This window comes from Tribolium madens, unplaced genomic scaffold (genome assembly GCF_015345945.1).
Source record: "Tribolium madens isolate multiple individuals breed KSU strain unplaced genomic scaffold, Tmad_KSU_1.1 Scaffold_91;HRSCAF=231;Tcas5.2_LG7, whole genome shotgun sequence".
NCBI lineage: Eukaryota > Metazoa > Arthropoda > Insecta > Coleoptera > Tenebrionidae > Tribolium > Tribolium madens.
This window is the reverse complement of record NW_025401063.1, coordinates 9922835-9941462: the sequence shown is the minus strand read 5'-3', so window position 1 is coordinate 9941462 and position 18628 is coordinate 9922835. Positions and strand designations below refer to the sequence as shown.

The 18628-nt window shown below is 31.5% G+C and overlaps 1 protein-coding gene and 1 long non-coding RNA gene across 2 annotated transcripts in view; one reads left to right on the top strand and one right to left on the bottom strand.

Annotated features, from left to right (window-relative positions):
* Nucleotides 1–645: 645 nt before the first annotated feature.
* LOC123011477 lies at nt 646–1691 on the bottom strand. Its single transcript, XR_006413148.1, has 3 exons — nt 1312–1691; nt 1088–1221; nt 646–1004 (listed from the first exon to the last, which is right to left on the bottom strand). It is a non-coding gene; the product is annotated as an uncharacterized LOC123011477 (long non-coding RNA).
* LOC123011475 (putative transcription factor SOX-15) overlaps nt 1185–18628 on the top strand; it is a 39515-nt gene continuing 22071 nt past the window's right edge. The window contains exons 1-2 of the mRNA XM_044408922.1: nt 1185–1818; nt 7324–7793. Coding sequence (XP_044264857.1) covers nt 1778–1818; nt 7324–7793 — 511 coding nt within the window. The 5' untranslated portion in view covers nt 1185–1777. The remainder of the gene's footprint in view (nt 1819–7323; nt 7794–18628) is intronic.

Below are 18628 nucleotides of genomic sequence, written 5' to 3'. Positions count from 1 at the left end.
TTTTCATCAGTTATTATTGTTCAGTAATATCTACTCAACTTCGGATCTTAGGAATATGTACATACCTATAATTTTTATTTTTAAAAGTGGAAATATCTGGATATACACTCTTTTTCATATTAATGTGGATCGAAGTAGTCGTTGAACGGGATCATTTTAAGGTGGCAATCATGCGAAAATTCAAACAATCCTAACCTCAATCTTCCCTAGAAATTATTTTCTCAAATAAATGTGTACTCCAGTCTTTGAGGTAGCAAAAATAATTAAAATTGACAACGTACCTAATTAATATAGGGTGGAAAACAAAAAGATTTTTGTCATTATTGATGTGATTAAATTTGTTCTGAATGACATTAATGACACTTTTTGTGTGAATCGGCCTCTAATTTAAAGATGCATTTAGACTTCTACAACCTACCTGATGCACATTAATATGAAATAGAGTATATATCCGGATATTTTCACTTTTAAAAATAAAAATTTACTTACATAGGTATGTAGGTAAGTATATTTTTGAATTAGATTCTTATTTTTAGTTCCATTTAGAATTTCCATCAAGTTCATATCAGCTAAAAATGTTTTTGCAAAATACATAATAAGACTTACCTATTTGTTATAATTTGAAATTGGAAACAATTACAAGCAAGTTGTTGAACAATATATTTATTTTCAAATGACAATTTTTACAGAACATAAGTAATGGATAACCGTTAGGAATGGGCAGAAATCATTCATGAAACCTTTAACTCATGATTACAAATGTAAATAAAACAGTGACGGACAGGTGACATTGATGTTGTCATACCATGAGATGCAATTGCAACAATCGTTTCTTTTATGTTCTCCCATTAATCCTGCGTTTCTTCAAAAATTATTTCCGTTTACATATGGTAAGAAGGTTTGCCTTTCTTTCTTGAGCCAAAATCTTTTCTAATATCTTCTTTCTTTGCAAAAGAACTTGCCTTCTTGTCATGGCAGTACCACTGCCGAAAAACTTGATTATACTAAAAAATACTTTACTGAGAGAGGCTGGTTTTAAGTTTGAAGAAGAGCTTTGGTATCAGTATCCATTCGAAGTGGCATATACCTTTCAGCAAACGTGATCGGCAATAGTAAATGCTAGCACAAGCCAATAAAAATGTAACCTATGCATTAGTTATTGTTCCAGCGGCTGTCATAAAACGTCCGTGGTATATTTTTAGTGTAGTATGAAACCTGAAACTGAAAACGACACCAAACTAGCGTCCATGTAGTACAAGCAACGGCCACGCGAGGCTCGAAACACGCGCGCTGCACGCAGGTAAACCTTACCTTTACCCTACCTACCAGGTATGGCGGGTACACAGCCCGCTGTTCAGTAACACGGAACGCGAGTACGAGTTTGCACGCGTGTCTTGTCTCTCGAGCGAGGCCCGTCGGAAGCAACAAGTGTGCTTAGATGTGAATTCAACAAGTCGGCATCGTCGACGATCGCTCTGTTGGTGTCAAATGCGGCAAAAGCGACGGACGTCGGCGATGTAGCCTCGAGTGATGACGGGTCCAAGTGATCGATTGGTGCTACGGTGACACTCCGGGTTAAGTGTCTTTAATGTAAACAGGAGGATTTTGTTTGCTTGTTAAATAGGCGAGCAAACAGCAGTTTCTTAATCAAACCGTACCACGTCGGAGAGCAAATCGTAGAATGTAGCAATCGAAACTGACATATCAAATGAAGTGGTGATAAAGTTTCGTTTCAAAGACAGGTGACTTCGTTACGTGATCAATTAACGATAAAAAAATGGCCTCCGACGAAGATTGTAGTAGTACCTTCACATACCCGTAAGTACTTGTTCATTTTATTTACATTTTGGTCAGGTACCGCGATCATAGGAATTCTTGCACCAACCTATACCGAACCGCGACTTCATCACCAATAATAATTCAAACAGTCCTAAATCCGAAACCAATAGGTACCATTGTTTTGAATCCACGATTCAATTGTTTCGTGGTACTGCCTTGACCTAGCTTCGCTTAGTGCACTATTATAACAAATTTGTTTTTCCGCAAGCAGCTCTGCTCGAGGGTACCACATTTATGTGAAAAAAAATGATCCACTTTCAGAGGTGGTTGACGCTTATTGTATGTAAATGTCCAAATAAAGAACACCAAAACAGATCGTCCACCCTCCTTTTTCACGCAGCAATTAAGACGGAAATTTGCGTACAACTTTTCCTCTGATCTATCTTACGGTTTATTTCCGGTCTTTCTTCCAAGATTTTAACTCAATAAATAGCAATTAATGCAGTAATGAAATGCTGAAAATGATTGAAGATGCGGAAATAGTACTATCAGTAAACCAAGAGGAAACCAAAATGTATACATACCAGAAGCTACTTTCTACTCATCTATGTACTCGCATATCTCTCATCTTTCTTTTCAAAGCAATCTGATAGTTTGCCAAAATAATTTCGAAGTTATACACCAATTGTTATTAATACTGAAAAGTACTAATAATTAATATAATAAACTTAGAAAAAATGTGATGTTATTGGTTAGTGTGAAATTAAAGAGGTACCTAGAGTCATCTAATGAAAATTATAATGTGGTTTTGCCTTTTAAATAAATAGATACATTTTACTAGTGTGGTAATTCATCACTACACAGATAATTAACTATTAAGCAGTGACATTCTCATCAAAATGTTAAGATTTTCAAGAAGATAATTTATGTTAATAGACATTAAATAAGAAGTCAGAAAATTTTGTTTTTAAGGTTAGATGAACAATATAATATGAATGTTAGAAGCTGATGAAAACAACAGAAAAAGTATATAAATACAAATTTATCCTCAAAGTTTTATAAATGACAAAATTTGAATAGTTATTATTGATATTCATTTCTGCTAATACCATACAATTATTTACATTTCATATTTCTGATTTTTAATGATTCAAAACTAAAAACACATCTAAATCTGTTAAGTGAATATTGCTACTTTAACATCAACTTGTCACTAGAAAACTGGTTGAGATTTATATTACATATGATTTAATATGACTTGTTTTTTGACTCCATTAAGAAGATTCTTGTAAGAAACTTATGAAAGTATTAATTATCAATTATCATGTTAGTAACGTTTTGCTATTGACAATCTGCGAATTGTCACTAAAACTAACACTGAACCTGTACAGTGGCAGATAATATAATTGCGTACACTGAAAAAATCAAGTAACACATTTTTTTCTAACCTTTTCAATGTGAAAATTTGTTTTTTTATGTTTCAAAGTAGTTTTAGAAAAGAGGTTCCATCTTTTGTTTACTTTTAAAATTGTGCTTTTGTTTAAACTCTATTAGTCTGCAACTGCTTTTATACTATAGCCGCGGCTATAGTTTAGACAGTATAAGAATTTTTTTGTTTTGAGTAAGTTTTGACATTTTTACTATTTGACACTGACAAGGTTTATCCAGCAAAAAATGGTGTACGCGATTTTTTGTCAGCCAGTGTACATACAACATGGCGTTTATTGGAGTATTAGAACCATCGCCGTCTCGATAGAAATAATTCTTTTCTCGCCTGGGCATTTTTTGAGTTCAACTGATTCCCGTTGGCGCTTTAATCTGGGGAAATTTTTTGACATATCCAGTTTTTTAGCTTAAATGGTTCAACCTCATAATATCAATTCTCCCTGTCGTATCTGGTTTTGTTGTATCCTTCCTTCCCAGCTTTTATTTATTGCGTTATTTTTCGTTAATAATTCAAAATCATTCAGTTTTTCCTTAGTAACCCCCGTAACTAAGAAAAAATCGGAATCACTGCTCCAATGCATTTTTTACGAAATGCCCAGGCGGGATATTGATACATTTCATTAAGGAGGCGGTGATTAGAACATTTTAGATATTTGTAAAAGTTACTATGGCAACTGATGCCTGAAAGTTGTCAAATTTGATCGACTTTTCAAATACAAAGTGTAATATTTCTATTTACTTACGGGTTTCTAGGAGATTTTAATTAAAAAATGTAGAATCACCCAAGATTAAAAATAGTTACTTGGGTAAAATTTGCTTGTTTATTTAGCTATTTTTGTTTGTATTTTCAAATCTTTGTGAAAATAGTGTTAATCTAAGGATTTTCGTCATATGACTGTTGTGAGCCGTACTGACGTCTAGTTTAAAATAAACAGATTTTTTATCTTTGAACTTTTGAAAGTGACTCGATCGCTATTTCACCTCTTGAAGTATAACGTTCTACCTTCCCAATAAAGTGGCAACAAAGATTAGGAATTTAGGTTTTTCGAAATTTTCCACAGTTAGGTAATGTTAAAGTAAACAGATAGAGTGAAAAACTTCTCGTGGAATTAATTATGATAATTGCAAGATGTGCGACCTTTAGCTCGCCAGCAATGCTCGCAATCCGCCGTCTCGTCGGTTTGGCGTTCTTCCTCCGGTTGTCTCTCCGTTAAAAAAACGACGGCTCTCAAAACCCGAAAACCTCTGAAAATTCCACAACACTAAAACGCGTCCGCTGCAAAAAGTGGCAGCCGATAAGGAGACAGTTTTTCATTGGAAATAATTCACATTAAAATGTATTCTCGGCAGTCGTCTCACGTGCTCCATCCCAAGACTGCTCCGGTTTTTGTCTCGGACCCGGCTAACTGGGATCTCCTGAAAAGGCTTTAGCAGACCGTTTAGATTCGCGCCGTCGCATTGGTCAATAATTAAGACATTTGCTACACGATATCACGTTTAAATCAACCGGCAACTATGTTAATGGACGATACTTAACCCAAGGGGAGAGATGCTTTTTCGCAATTATTTGCGGCATTTTATCTATGTTCAGAAGATGTGTTTCGAAATTGACAACAGGAAAAACGCAAACTGCGCTTACTTCGATCGTTTAGCGCTTAAAAACGTTGATGTATGACAAACGAGTTTCGTTTATTCGTGCCATATCCGTTTTTACACACCATAATAACAAAAAGTCAAAAATATGTCATCCAACTCCATAAATTCATAACAAGGATCTAACATAGCCAACAAAAATCAATCTGCAAAGCACCGTTTGAGAACCTTTGTTGCGTCGCCAGATTATTTGACACTTGGAAAAGACAATTATCCGAGTTTATTGCTTGCTTTTGTGTTCAGTATTTGGTACAGTGATGATTTGGAAATTGATGACGGAAAAAACGTCGCTTATGTCTCCAGCTGTGGTCTTAAAAACGTTGATGTATGACAAACGAGTTTCGTTTATGAGAGAGAATTTGTGTGCGATTTGTTTTTGCACGCTCGACTGAATTCGATGACTTATCGTTGAATTTTTTCAAAGGAAATTGCAATTCGAAAAGTTTGTTTAAAAATTTTTGTTAATTAGGAAGTTTGCTGGTGCGATAAGTTTCATAAATCACCTAATCACAATCGCTTAAGTATTATAAGCGATGGAAAATTGACTTTGGAATCGAATGCGTTATCTTAGAATAACAAATAATAAAGTTATAACTGTATTACCTACTGCAGTTAGGACAATAATTATGACGAATGGAAGTATTGTTTGACCCGAAATAGGAAATGCAAAGTTTCTTATCTAAAAATTCGAAAACGGGGAATCTCTTTGCAAAAGCGATTAATATTTACGACTCGTGCAGTTATTTTAAAGGTTTCTGAACCAATCAAGTCATATAGAAAGAACATGGACGAGTTTTCACAAGAAACCTCACTTGTGACAATAAAATTTAATTGAAACTCAACTCATCAACTGCTTTTTATTAAAAAAGCTGTATCAATTTCTTATCAAATAGAAAATTTCTCAACCAGGTGAAAAAGCAAAACATGAAAAAATGTTCATAAAATTACCGATATTTTGAAAAATGTACTAGTAAATCAAGTCTTATATTTTACGCTATAATATATTTGTTGTTTTTTATTCTTAGTCTAGATCTAGAGGCAATAACGTCACATTTTATGTAACGGTTATCTTGATTTAAAAGAACAATTTACGATCCAATTTAATTTAATAACAATTGTGTAATTGTGCAATAATTTACATTAACCAATTTTATGTATATTTTGATCTTATAAATTGGCTTAATTAATGTTTTCCTTACAGTTACTGAAATTTTAAACTCGATTATAAAATAATCAGAAACTAGATATTGAAACAAACAAATTCATCGACGATTTCATCAATCGTTTAATCAACTATGACGATTAGTGATAAAGACCTTCTCAGAGTATTTTAGTCGAATATAGTTTTTTGAAATTGGCGATCGCTTATCTCACAAAATCTAGTCGCACTTTAGACAACGATTAATTGAATTAATTAACAAAAATCATTATCAAGGTGATAAGGCCGTGCAATTTCACAACTACCAGCTACTAGCAGAACTCTGTAAAACATGTTAACTTATATTTTTATAAATATGTATGTGCATATTGGTGTGAGAAATAATCCTTTTTAAATCAGAGTTAAGAGCCAACAAATTATTTTATCTAATCATTGTCTATAAAAGCAGGAGTAAGATTTTCAAATAATATTTAGGTACCCATATAGAAAGGAAAGTTTGGGATTTGGTTTTTTGGGGTTATGAAAGGTAACACAAGTCTCTAAAATGGCACCAATTTTTGATTTATATCTCGGGCCATATATTTTGATTTTTCATTTCACTATTAATCGGCATCACTCAATTAACTCAAGTGCTTTCTGACACGTGCTTATCAATGTGTTTTTTTATTGATTACCTTTCCGATAAACGAATTTCAAAATATTTGTTATTACCGTCTTAGTTTAGAAACGTCACCGGTTGACTCGTGCACCTAAATGGGTTAATAAATGGAGAGTGATTCATGTGAGTACAATTTCAAAAAGTATTTCGAAAAATTCTCTATTAAACAATGTAACTTTTACAAAAATTTAATTGTTATCTGATGACATTTTAATACTAGTGCAACATTAGTTTTATTAATTCAGTTATTGGTGTTTAGTAATAGGTAGTAGGTAATACTTCCAAAGTATAACTAAGAGAACATAATTTCATCTAAAATTATTCTTTCATCTAGAGCGTGAAAAGTGACTAACATTTTTAAAGTTTTTAATCGTGTGGGTGCACACATTACAAAAACTTTCCATCAAGTAACTCAAAAGTTCATAAAATTAATTTTGTGGTGAATTTACACCAGGTTTTCCTTTCTCTTTTTTTTTTCACTTTTTTAATTCCACTTGGTCTACTTCTCTATTTAAAATCTGGAAGGTAGATCTGTAGATGTATTATGTTCTATAATTCTGTCTTCATCAAATAAGTATGTGTATTAGTTTGCTTTTACTTAAATTATTAATTTTTTTATTTATTTTAGTATAATGGACGACGCAACCTCGTCTCCCACGACTGCCAACCACTACAGCAACTGCTTGTCCCCGTCCAGCTCCCCGTCGCCCCTTTTGCCGGCACAGTACCAGCTCACCCCCCGGTACGAATACCAAGACCAAGACATGATTCCCGCGTCGCAGGTGCTTCCCCAAGTTCTCCCAAAAAGCCAAGAGATGTGGGGTGACATGAGTCAGGGGATTTACGCCGACTACCGGTACGAAACGAACCGATTTAACAACGATTACATTCGGCAAAGTTACGCGGATACTATGCCCGTGTATACGCAAACTAGGACTAATTTTGTGCCGAAAATAGGTGCACAAGGACAAAAAGTGCCCAAAGAAGCGAGGATTAGGCGACCGATGAACGCGTTCATGGTGTGGGCCAAAGTGGAAAGGAAGAAGTTGGCTGATGAAAATCCGGATTTGCATAATGCCGATTTGAGCAAAATGTTGGGTGAGTGTTGGGTTTAAAATTATTTAGTCAATAAATAAAATTTTAAGATACTATTTGTGAAGAAGTAACTATTGTGTCATATACTCGTATGTATGTCTTTAGTGATTACAAGATTTATGTCTGTCTTTTCTTTTATCGATCATTAATAAATAGGTATGTGATAACACAATCCAAAGAAACATATTTTTAAGTACGGCTCAATACTTGTAGAGTTGTAGGTTAAGGTGTGGCTCATCAATTTTGTACGTCAAAAATTTTAGAGTTAAAGGTTAAAAAAATTCGTTGTAAAATCGGGGGGGGGAACATTTTAAAATGTCTATTTTTTAATTAATGATGATAAAAACTTAAATTTTTAATTATTAAATTAGGTTTTAATTTAATCACTTTTATAAAAAATGATGAAATACTATAAAATCAAGGTAAATTAAAAAAATTGGTACTTTTTTAACTCATTAAAAATCAAGACAAACCTGTACCTGTATGTATAAAACCTATAGGTGGCAGGTGTTTTTGACTGGATTTTACTTAAATCATACAAAAAAACTGTCAATTCACTATGCTAAAATTGCTGTCAGAATTATTATTTTATCACTAATTAATTTATTGTTTTTCTTTTGTGACAAAATACCGTTACATTTTGCTAATCTCAAAACTTGAATAAAGTGATCAGATTAGGTTTTTTTAATAGAAGGAAAACTATACTAGAGTGAAAAGTTTCATTTGACTCATCGACTCTATATAACGAATTTGTAAAAATGAGCAGAATATTTCATCCTTTTTCCCTTGACCTCTGTACATATGCCTTCTGACCTAAAAGGTAAAGCATCCTGTTTGTATATATTTTATATTTTTTTATTTAGACAAATGTAGTGAAGCATGTGTTTAATGTGTAATTTGCTTAGTATATAATAAAGAAACAAGTAAATAAAATAAAATAAAAATAAAATGTTTTTTCGATGATAGGTACTGATTTTTACACTTAGTAGCAGATTTTAATGCAAGCTTCGTGTTACATGTACAGTTAGTTAGATTCTTTACGTAGTAATGTTTTCAATACGTGATTACTAAATGGTTTCGATTTCATTTTATTACTCTCAGTTGAAACTATTAAAAGTTAAAACTGTTGCAAATTATTTATTGTTTTATCTAGGTAAATAAACCTGAATGAGGATCATCCTTTCTTTTTTGATGATTTATTAAATTTGCTACACTTGAGTGCTCTCTGCTTATACTTTTCCAAATGCTTTGAAAATACCTACTCAAAAAATAGAGTAAAATCTACATGGTAAATTGGCATTCCTACGCTTTATTTTTGTCTAGACAAAATTTTTATAAGTCGTTTTTATCTAGAAATGGAAATAAACAATATTGGGTGAATTCCGATTTGGAAAGGTTGTACCCACTCATCATCAAATACAAACCTAAATACAAACTTTCAAGAGATGTAAAATTGTTCACATTTTCTGAGAGTTTTATTGTCGCAAGAGATGGCTTTAACAATAGGTAATTATTTTTGGAAACATTAACAAATGTTTTTATTAAATAGTATATTTCTTATAATTAGGGCAAAATGCCCAATAAAAGTTGTTATAAATTTTTAAATAATAATAAGGTCGAGGTAGGTAAGTTATTGAGTTCCAAAATATTAGTAATTCTATTACCTACAATTAATGTAAAAATTGAAAACTTGTACAGCTAGGTATGTCTTTTTAAGAGTTTGTGTAAAAAATTCAATTAACACCTATTATGGGCACATATTATACTTTAATTTATTTAGGTATAAGTACTAGTTGAATCAATAAATATTTGTTTTCATATTCTTCCGAAACTTTTTTAACTCTGTTTCACTTGGAAAATTAAGATGTTTTCTTTGTTACCTACCTTTTTTCGAGACTTTTTTACATTTTCAAATACCTAATTTCAAGTTACGTTTATTAAAATTCGTTTTACTAAATCACTATTTGCCACTTAATTTTACAGAGTGATTCAAAAGTCTTGGGCTATCTCTTGAGAGATGATAAAGATATCTAGTTGAGTTAAACGTTCCCATGACAAAAAATTGTTTGAGCCTTTTTTCACGAGATATATCTACCTATATCTTTTCAAAGATTACATATTAGGGCTAAGTTTTTAGCCTTATAGATTCATATATTCTTAAATTTTGTTAGCGGAAACAGCAGATCCAGCAACATTAAAGAGATGCCTGTAGAAAAAAATAGCAATTTGTGTCTTATGGTGTATAAAACAATTAACAAACTAGCACATTCAACAATAAATTAAATCCGACAAAAAAAGAGCTAAGGTGTCTACATGATAATACGGAAACTGTCAGTTCTATATTTTTTCTCAAAAAAAAGGCTTGAAGAAAATCATTTATTTTAGTGTTTAGCTTTATCACCATTCAAGAATTGGCCCTACACTTTTGAATAATCCTGTATAATCAGTTTATACTGGCTTAACATTTGGAAATCATCATCTATCAGAAAATTTCTTTAGACAAACGTTGCGTGTGATAATCATTAAGCATCAATAATTAAATAAAGAGCCAATGAGGAACGAGGAGAGTAGTAGCTACTTTCTTCTCTTGCACACACTTCTCACTAATTAAATAATTTTTCATTCGTTTCAAATATCAGTCAAGAAAATTGATTAGATGAAAAAGTGCTGATGTGGGTTTCTAGTATAAACTTTGTTTGGTGTGTATCTCTCGTCGGTAATCGAGTGCCGCGGCCAAGCAAGATTTGTGCATCTCATTAGACATGGATTAATGGGGTTTTGGCTCAAGTACCGGTCGGCCTGCCCTCACCGCTCATTGGATACGGTCTAGCATCGACCGACCGGCCAGCCAATCCACGACTCTCTCCAATTATTCCCCTTTATTTTGTTTTAAGGTCATCCAGCATAGAAAATGGCTGAATGACTTGTTTATATCTAATGATAGGATAACTCGGTACGATATCGTGTTCACCGGACGATCGCACTCGGCGAGCTTCGACTTTTGCACGCTTTATTATTGCATTTATGGACGGCGACAAATAATTAACCAAATTTGTAACCTCCGAATGAAGGATTGGGATTTAATGACGGAGTCGGCGGGTGTGTTTCCGGTTCGAAAGTGACACGTGATGCGTGAATTTTGTTGATGAGATCGACGATTTTTATTGTCTTATTAATCTTAATGCTGCAATAAAAATTGCGTAATAATAGAACTGCTACATAAAAAAGAAAAAAGCAATGTTTAAAATGTACATACGTTACTTTGGTCTTATCTTTTTTTTTTAAATACCTAAGTGTCATGTAGGAACACTAGGAAGTAGGTACCTAGGAAAATATTTCTACATCAACTCTTTAAATGTATTCCAGTAAATTACCTACCTATTTTAGATGAATATTTGAAATCCTTGTAAGTTTTAAGAAAGGGTAGGTATGTAAGTAGAATAACCTTATTTTCGACTCGTAAGTTTTAGGGCAGGCGCAAAAATAAATATTTTTAATTAATAATTTTGATATTGTGATATAGGTAGGATTAAATACACTTTCTTTGATGTTTTGATATTGTATAAAATTTTTAGCGTATGGCAGTGAGACCTTAAAAATCAGATTTGGAGAAAAAATTTCAATTAACTGGAATATTTTCTACATGATAACATTCTTTGATTTTTTTCTGTGGTATTTGTGAAAATAGAATAATGATAAAGTTGATAGGTTTTGAATTATTAATATTTTAATATTGAAAATCTGAAACTTGAAATAATTTATGGGGGGGTTGCGGTAATTGGTGATCAGGCCAGAATTTCTTGACAAAAGAAAAAAGTCCGCAAAGACATTTATGACGTACCCGGGCTCTGTTGTGAAGCCTCCGTTCTATTGTGAATGCATTAGCAGCACATCATCCCAAACTTGGTCATAAATTACCAGAATTCTCAATTTTCAATATTAAATTGTCAATTACTCAAAATCGAGCAACTTTTACATTATTCAATTTTCACAGTTACCATTAGAAAAAATCAAGGAATTATATCATATAGAAAAAATTCCAATTAATTGAAATTGGTTTTTAGGGTCTCCCTGACATACGCTAAAAAGTTTGAACAATATTAGAGCATCAAATTGAAGTCTATACAGGGTGCGCCAGAACTCGCGCCCCAGAGAAAATTTTCAAGTAAGGTAAGATATACCAGGAACATGAAAAAAATGTTTAAAAAATTTTATCTGTCAAAAAATTTTGACATTTACTTTTTGACATTTGACATTTTTTATATCTATTTAATGATTCTGATGATCTTGTATATGTTTTTTTACAATTATTTAGTAAAGGGACAAAAATTTTGCCAATAAAAGCCACAAATAACATTGAACAGAGTTACAATTTAGGACACAGCTTCCTTGTTTCCTCTTTTAATAGCATATAGCAAAAAAACTTGGAAAATTATTTTTCCAACAGAAATAAATAGAGTCAAAGTGCAAACTTTAAACCCTCATAACTTCGAAATTTTTATAGATAAAATTTTTTTAACATTTTTTCCATGTTCCTGGTATCTTATCTTATATGGCATTTTTCTCTGGGGCGCGAGTTGTGGCGCACCCTGTATAATCCTCTAATAATCTTTTGCACTAGCATTTTTTTTAATCAATTAGAAATATTTATTTTTGCGCCGGCCCTAAAACTTGGGACACCTGTCCCAAGCAGAGACAGCATCAAAGACAATTTTACAAGGGGGTTAAAATCTATCTACCAAATTAATATACTTAGGAAGATAGTTTCAAAAACGTATTTTGATTTGTTTTTGATAAAATAAATAATAATAATATAATGTTGTAATGTTATGTTCTAGAGGCTGACACTCGTGATATTTAAATCACGAAAAACTCGTGAATATTAAAGCTGATTTTATTAAAACCTCAATTCTAAGTTTAAAAAATTGTTAATTTTTGTGACAAAACACTATAAAGTGTTATTTTTCATCATTACAAATGTGTGTTTAGCTATCGAGACGATAGCCAAGAAGTTTATTTATATTCAAGTTATTTGTAATATGACAATATGATTTTACTGAAATACTTATTGGTTGCAGTAGAATGTAATGAACTACATTAGTGCCGATTTTAGACCCTTTACTGATGATTTTATGTAAATTCAGTGACGATTTCGGAAAAATACTTTTATGTCGTAGGTATATTTTTATACTTCTTAAAACAATTGGACAGCACTTTTCAACATACTTACCTACAGAAATTTGAAATGCACAGGGTGTTTATGCCTATCTGTAATATATACTTACCTATTCTAGGACCAAAAACATTCTAATCAAAATTGTTTTTGTCAATGTCAAAAAGTCTAACAGAAAGTAAGTTTTTCAGAAAGAAAAGTGGCCTTTAGAGAGGTGAAAATTTTACCTTACCTATCGTTCAAAATTTCAGTAAAAATATATACAGGGGGCGTCAGAACTCGCGCCCCCGATAAAAATTTCAAGTAAGATAAGATACCATCAGGAACATTGGAAAAATGTTTAAAAAATTCTATCTGTTGAAAAATTTTGACATTTATTTTTTAACATTTGACATTTTTTCGTATATTTAATGATACTGATGATCGATATCTTGTATAAGTAGGTATGTTTTTTATAATTATTTAGTAAAGGTACAAAAATTTTGCCAATAAAAGCCACAAATAACATTAAACAGAGTTACAATTTAGGATACAGCTTCCTTGTTTTCTCTTCTAATAGCCTGTAGCAAAAAAACTTGAAAAATTATTTTTCCAACGAAAATAAATAGCGTCAAAGTGCAAATTTAAACTCTCATAAGTCTGATAACTTCGAAATTTCTATAGGTAGAATTTTTTTAACATTTTGTTACGTTTTTGATATCTTACCTTAAATGGCATTTTTCTCTAGGGCGCTAGTTCTGGCGCAGCCAGTATATGTATTTAATCTCTCAGGGAAGTAAAAATTTTACCTCTCCTTACCTCGTCTAGTTTTAAAGTTTTTCTTGCTGAGTGGTAAGAAAAATTGTATATATTACACTGGAGGAAAAGATACACTTTCCTCCTTGTTACTTGATTCCATATTTTGATTTTGTTCATTTGTTACGTTCAAAAAAACTGTAGGTAATTTGTAAATGTTAAACATTTAAAAATCAAATACGTTTTAACGTCAACAGTCTTGTTTGAAAGAAAAATATGCTCGAAAGATTTTGGTCTATATTTATACATAGACATTTATGTATCCATTTGAATAAAAGTGCAAAATTCAACTCTCATGCTTTTGTAATTAAATTTTTGATTAAAATGCTCTGTGATTCTGATGGGTAACATGTCGATATTAGACAGAAAATATGCGATGTGTCAATTTGCAGGTCTCCATACATATTTTCTGTTGTTCATTGTTGCCAATTTAATTTCAAAATTTCAGGTCACTTAGGGCGGGTTGCACCAACACTAGTTAAAATCTGATTAAATCCATAGTAACCATTGTTATTATCAAAGTTACAATTGTTCTTAATAAGAGATTAAATTTAACTAGTGTTGGTGCAAACCACCCTTATAGGTAAAAAAATTAATTGACGTGTCGGTAAGTTTTATAACTTTAAAACATAGTTTAGATTGGATTAAAGCCACTCGCTCGCCAGAAGAAATGCTATTGGATCATAATTATCTATAATTGAAAGAAACAACAACCATATTCATTCGGTTGTCCCATACGTACAGGATGTCCCAGCGACTTGAAAAAGCCCATTAGTACCTTCAAATGGTAAAATTTTAAAAAATGTATACGATATTGATAGGTACCTACTAATCTAGTGGATCACCTAAAATTATTTTCAACCATACATCATGTCCCAAAAATAAGTTACGATACTTGTGTTTTTTTTATATGAAATACTATATGTTTGTAGGCATTTTTGGTTGTAGCCTTTTAAAACAATGTATTTGTATTAACGCTAAACTTTCATTTGTCGATTACGCTAAGTTTTAGAAATAAGACGATTTTTTGACGAAAACATGCACTTTTTAAAAATTTATTACACAAAAACTAAGACAGCTAGATTATTTTTTTTCTTATTTCTGCAAAGAAGAAAGTATTTAAAGCTGTAGCAATTTTTTAGTGTTTTGCATTTGTAAAGATTAATAAATTATGAAGTTTGTAAAAAGTTAAATAATTTAAAAAATTGAAATGAAACACCCTATGTTTTATTTTTGCATCTAATAGATTGATAAATTGTCTATCTAAAAAAATAAACTTTTAATGTCTAGAATTGATAAATGAAAAGATATTTAACATTCAATATTAATTGTAGCAACAATGTCTATCAATATCTGAGCATTGTTGGTACTATGGCAACCATAGTAATTCCACCACTGATCTATCCAGAGATTGTAAAAGTCGTTATAAATACTGAAATTCGAATTATTTTATTGTAAAAATAAAGAATAATGGATTCAGTTTAACACAAATGTGATTATTAAGTGATATTTCTTCCATCTCTTGTGCAACTGTGCACTTTTTGGGTATTGAAATAATAGTAATTATTTTGTTTATTATTTAACGTTAAATATCTTTTTAGTTAGTGATTATAAACACCTAAAAGTACTTTAGAAAGACAATTTTATAATCTTTTAAATGCAAAAACAATAAATAGGGTGTTCCATTTAAATTTTTTAAATTATTGAACTTTTAACAAACGCCTTCATTTTTTTATCTTTGCAAATGCAACACTTGTACCTTCTTCTTTGCGGTAGTAAAAAAAAATATTTATAGATGTCTTAGTTTTTGTGTACCTAATGAATTTTTAAAAAGTGCATGTTTTCGCCAAAAAGCTGTCTTATTTTTAAAACTAAACAAAATCGACCAATAAAAGTTTAGCTTAAAAGCATTGTCATAAAAATCTACATCCAAAAACGCTAAGAAACATATGGTGTTTCATTTAAAAAAACACAAGTTTGTATTGTAACTTATTTTTGAGACATGCTGTATAGTTGAAAATAATTTTAGGCGATGAGCTAGATAAGTATCTATCAATGTCCTATATATTTTTTTTAAATTGTACCATTTAAAGGTCACTAATGGACTTTTTCAATTTGCTAGGACATCCTGTATATATACATAAGTCTGTAAGAGGCCCTAGGTATCTCTTACAGAAAGTTTTGTGTGAACGGAATATTTTGTATGATTGCCGACACCGCTTAACAACATTTTCTTAATTAACCGAGTTTAATAAACTCCCACAACAATAAAAAGAAACAAAACAGCGTTAATAAAATTTTATGGCAACTGTAACGAATGGAATAACATATTGACTTTTCACCATTCTCCTAGCTTAAAAATTGAAATGAGTTTCCTCTTTAAGATGAAAGCCATAAATCGTGGCTTCACCCCTTTTGAGCCAGACGTCTTTTATTTAACATATTTGTTGAGCTAGGTTATGTATGGTGAATTTTTAACAGTGTCGGAACATGGAGCCGTCGATTTTCCGTTATTATAAGTCAGTATGTCGCGCTGAGCGGATGTGAAAAACACGTGACCAAAAGAGGGTTCGTGTCTTGATTTAGCGATGCGTTCGAAAAAAACACCGATCATTTTCAATAACAGCAGACGAATAAAATTTTTATTTATAGATCGGTAACCTGTAATCTCGGCGCCATTATCGATTCAAACCTGCAATCCGGCCCATCATCGTCCTTTAACTGTGTAATTACCGCGAAATCATGACTTTCAAAAGATGACTTATTTAGATTTGGCAATTTTTCCTTCACGATTTGAATACAAATGCTTTTAATTTATTATAAACGAGTGTTTGCACAACCAATCTCCACTTGATGAGCTATGTCGAAGATAAACAGCGAGTAACTGTAAAGGAGCCAGTTAGAAGTAAAACAATTCAGATCCGAGGGCCTATTGTTCGAACGTGTGACTCTACGTTCATTCACTCTTATTCATTCATTTCGACTTCTAACGGACCTGCTTTGGGTCAAACATTTTTTCTACATAATATACATATTTACATCCATTTCTATCCGCCGCACAAATTAGAAAAAAAAACTGCAATTTATGAAATAAAATTGTCATAAAAACGATAGCCCGTATTGTGATTTACCCCCGGCCAACTGTGACCACAATCCTCTTCGTGCGCCCACAACCATCTAGATAACAACGAGATAAATTAACATTGGCATCGCGCGTTAATTTCTTGTCGTTTTAATTTTTCGCCTGATTTGATTCGAGAACGGATTGTAAATGAGATTCGGTTTTATCATTTAAAGACGAAATAGATCCGCCAAAGTACGCGAGGGCTGTGAAGGTGTTTGAAATCGACCGAACACATTCGAATCTGACGAATTTTTATCTTTTCAGCCATAAATAGTTATTTTATTTTACGACCTGTGCTGATTTATAGAACATACATAAATTTGTTGTATACAATCTGAGATTGGTATCGACTTATCGGTTGTATAGATAATACAAGAATTTGATAAGTAAGGTCGGGTTCGAGGAAAATGGAAAATTACACAAAACAATAATTTCCGATTTAGAAATAATAACTAATCTATTGTACGTTATAATTATTATTACAACAAAACTAACAAAAACATGTAAGTTAACAAACGCTTTTTTTTTGGACAACGACCAAATTAAGAAATTTGTATTAGGTATTAATACATATTTTTTGTGAAGTAAGTGAGTATTAGAAAAATATAGGCTATATCTAAATTAAAATTGTTTTAGTAATTTTGTTAGTAGATTTTTTGATTAAAAAATTGATAGTCTACAAAAAATATTGATAAACATGTAGTAAACGCAGTAAATTATATTTTCTCACTAACAGGTTTAGATCTTTATGTCACTATTTTTTCTTAATAATAGAAATGAACAAAATTAAAAAGATAATATACCTGAGTATATAAGCACTAGGTACAACTAAAAACATCTTTGCAACACAGGTGTTGGTTATTTATCATAAATGTCAAATAAAAATAATTGACTGTAGCTTACTGGAAATTGCCTCTTGTTTTATTATAAAATTTACTGAACCAAAAACTTGTAAACTCCGAGGTAAACTCATATTAATGAAGTATATACAGTAAGTATAGACAACCGTTGCAAAGTAATGTATTCTAAGTAAAACTAATAGGCTTGAAGTATACGCAGTATATTTAAACATATAAAATTACCAATTTAAATACTTTCATCATTGTAATCCTGACTAATACAAGATAAACGCTTTTGCATCATAATATATTAATCAAGTAGCGTAACATTACATTTTCATAATATGAACAAAATTCAGTAGCATGTAAATTTATCTTTATTAATGGTAAATTTTTTAACCTACCGACAAAATGTTAATATTGTAATTGTTTGTTCCTTGAATACATTTTTTAACACTGGAGTGTACCCACTATTTATTTTGAGCCTTTTACCATAAAAACTATTAAAATAACAAAATATTATATAAGTAGGTAATTGAAGAATAGTTTTACTATACCTATGTATTTAGTTTCTATAGGTTTTTTCGAAAATGTTGCTGTTTTCTATTACGTAGAAAAAGCTGCAATATGTGATTATGGTTCAATGAACCGAAAAGTCGTTATCTGCTTATCATGGTATTTTCGTCGCACAACTCCTGAGAAAGGAAGATTTCTTTGTAACATGGAAATTTCCGGGACGGCGTAAAATCGTCGAAAAGCACTTTTTTGTCTCGAAATTATCATAAAGTGTTTCGGTCGAGTACCTACTTCATCGCAAATTACACGATAAAAGATAAAATGAATTAATTTATCTTGTCCTTGTGTGTTGTTTCCATGAATTTTGCAAACGCGTTGTTTGCAATATAAC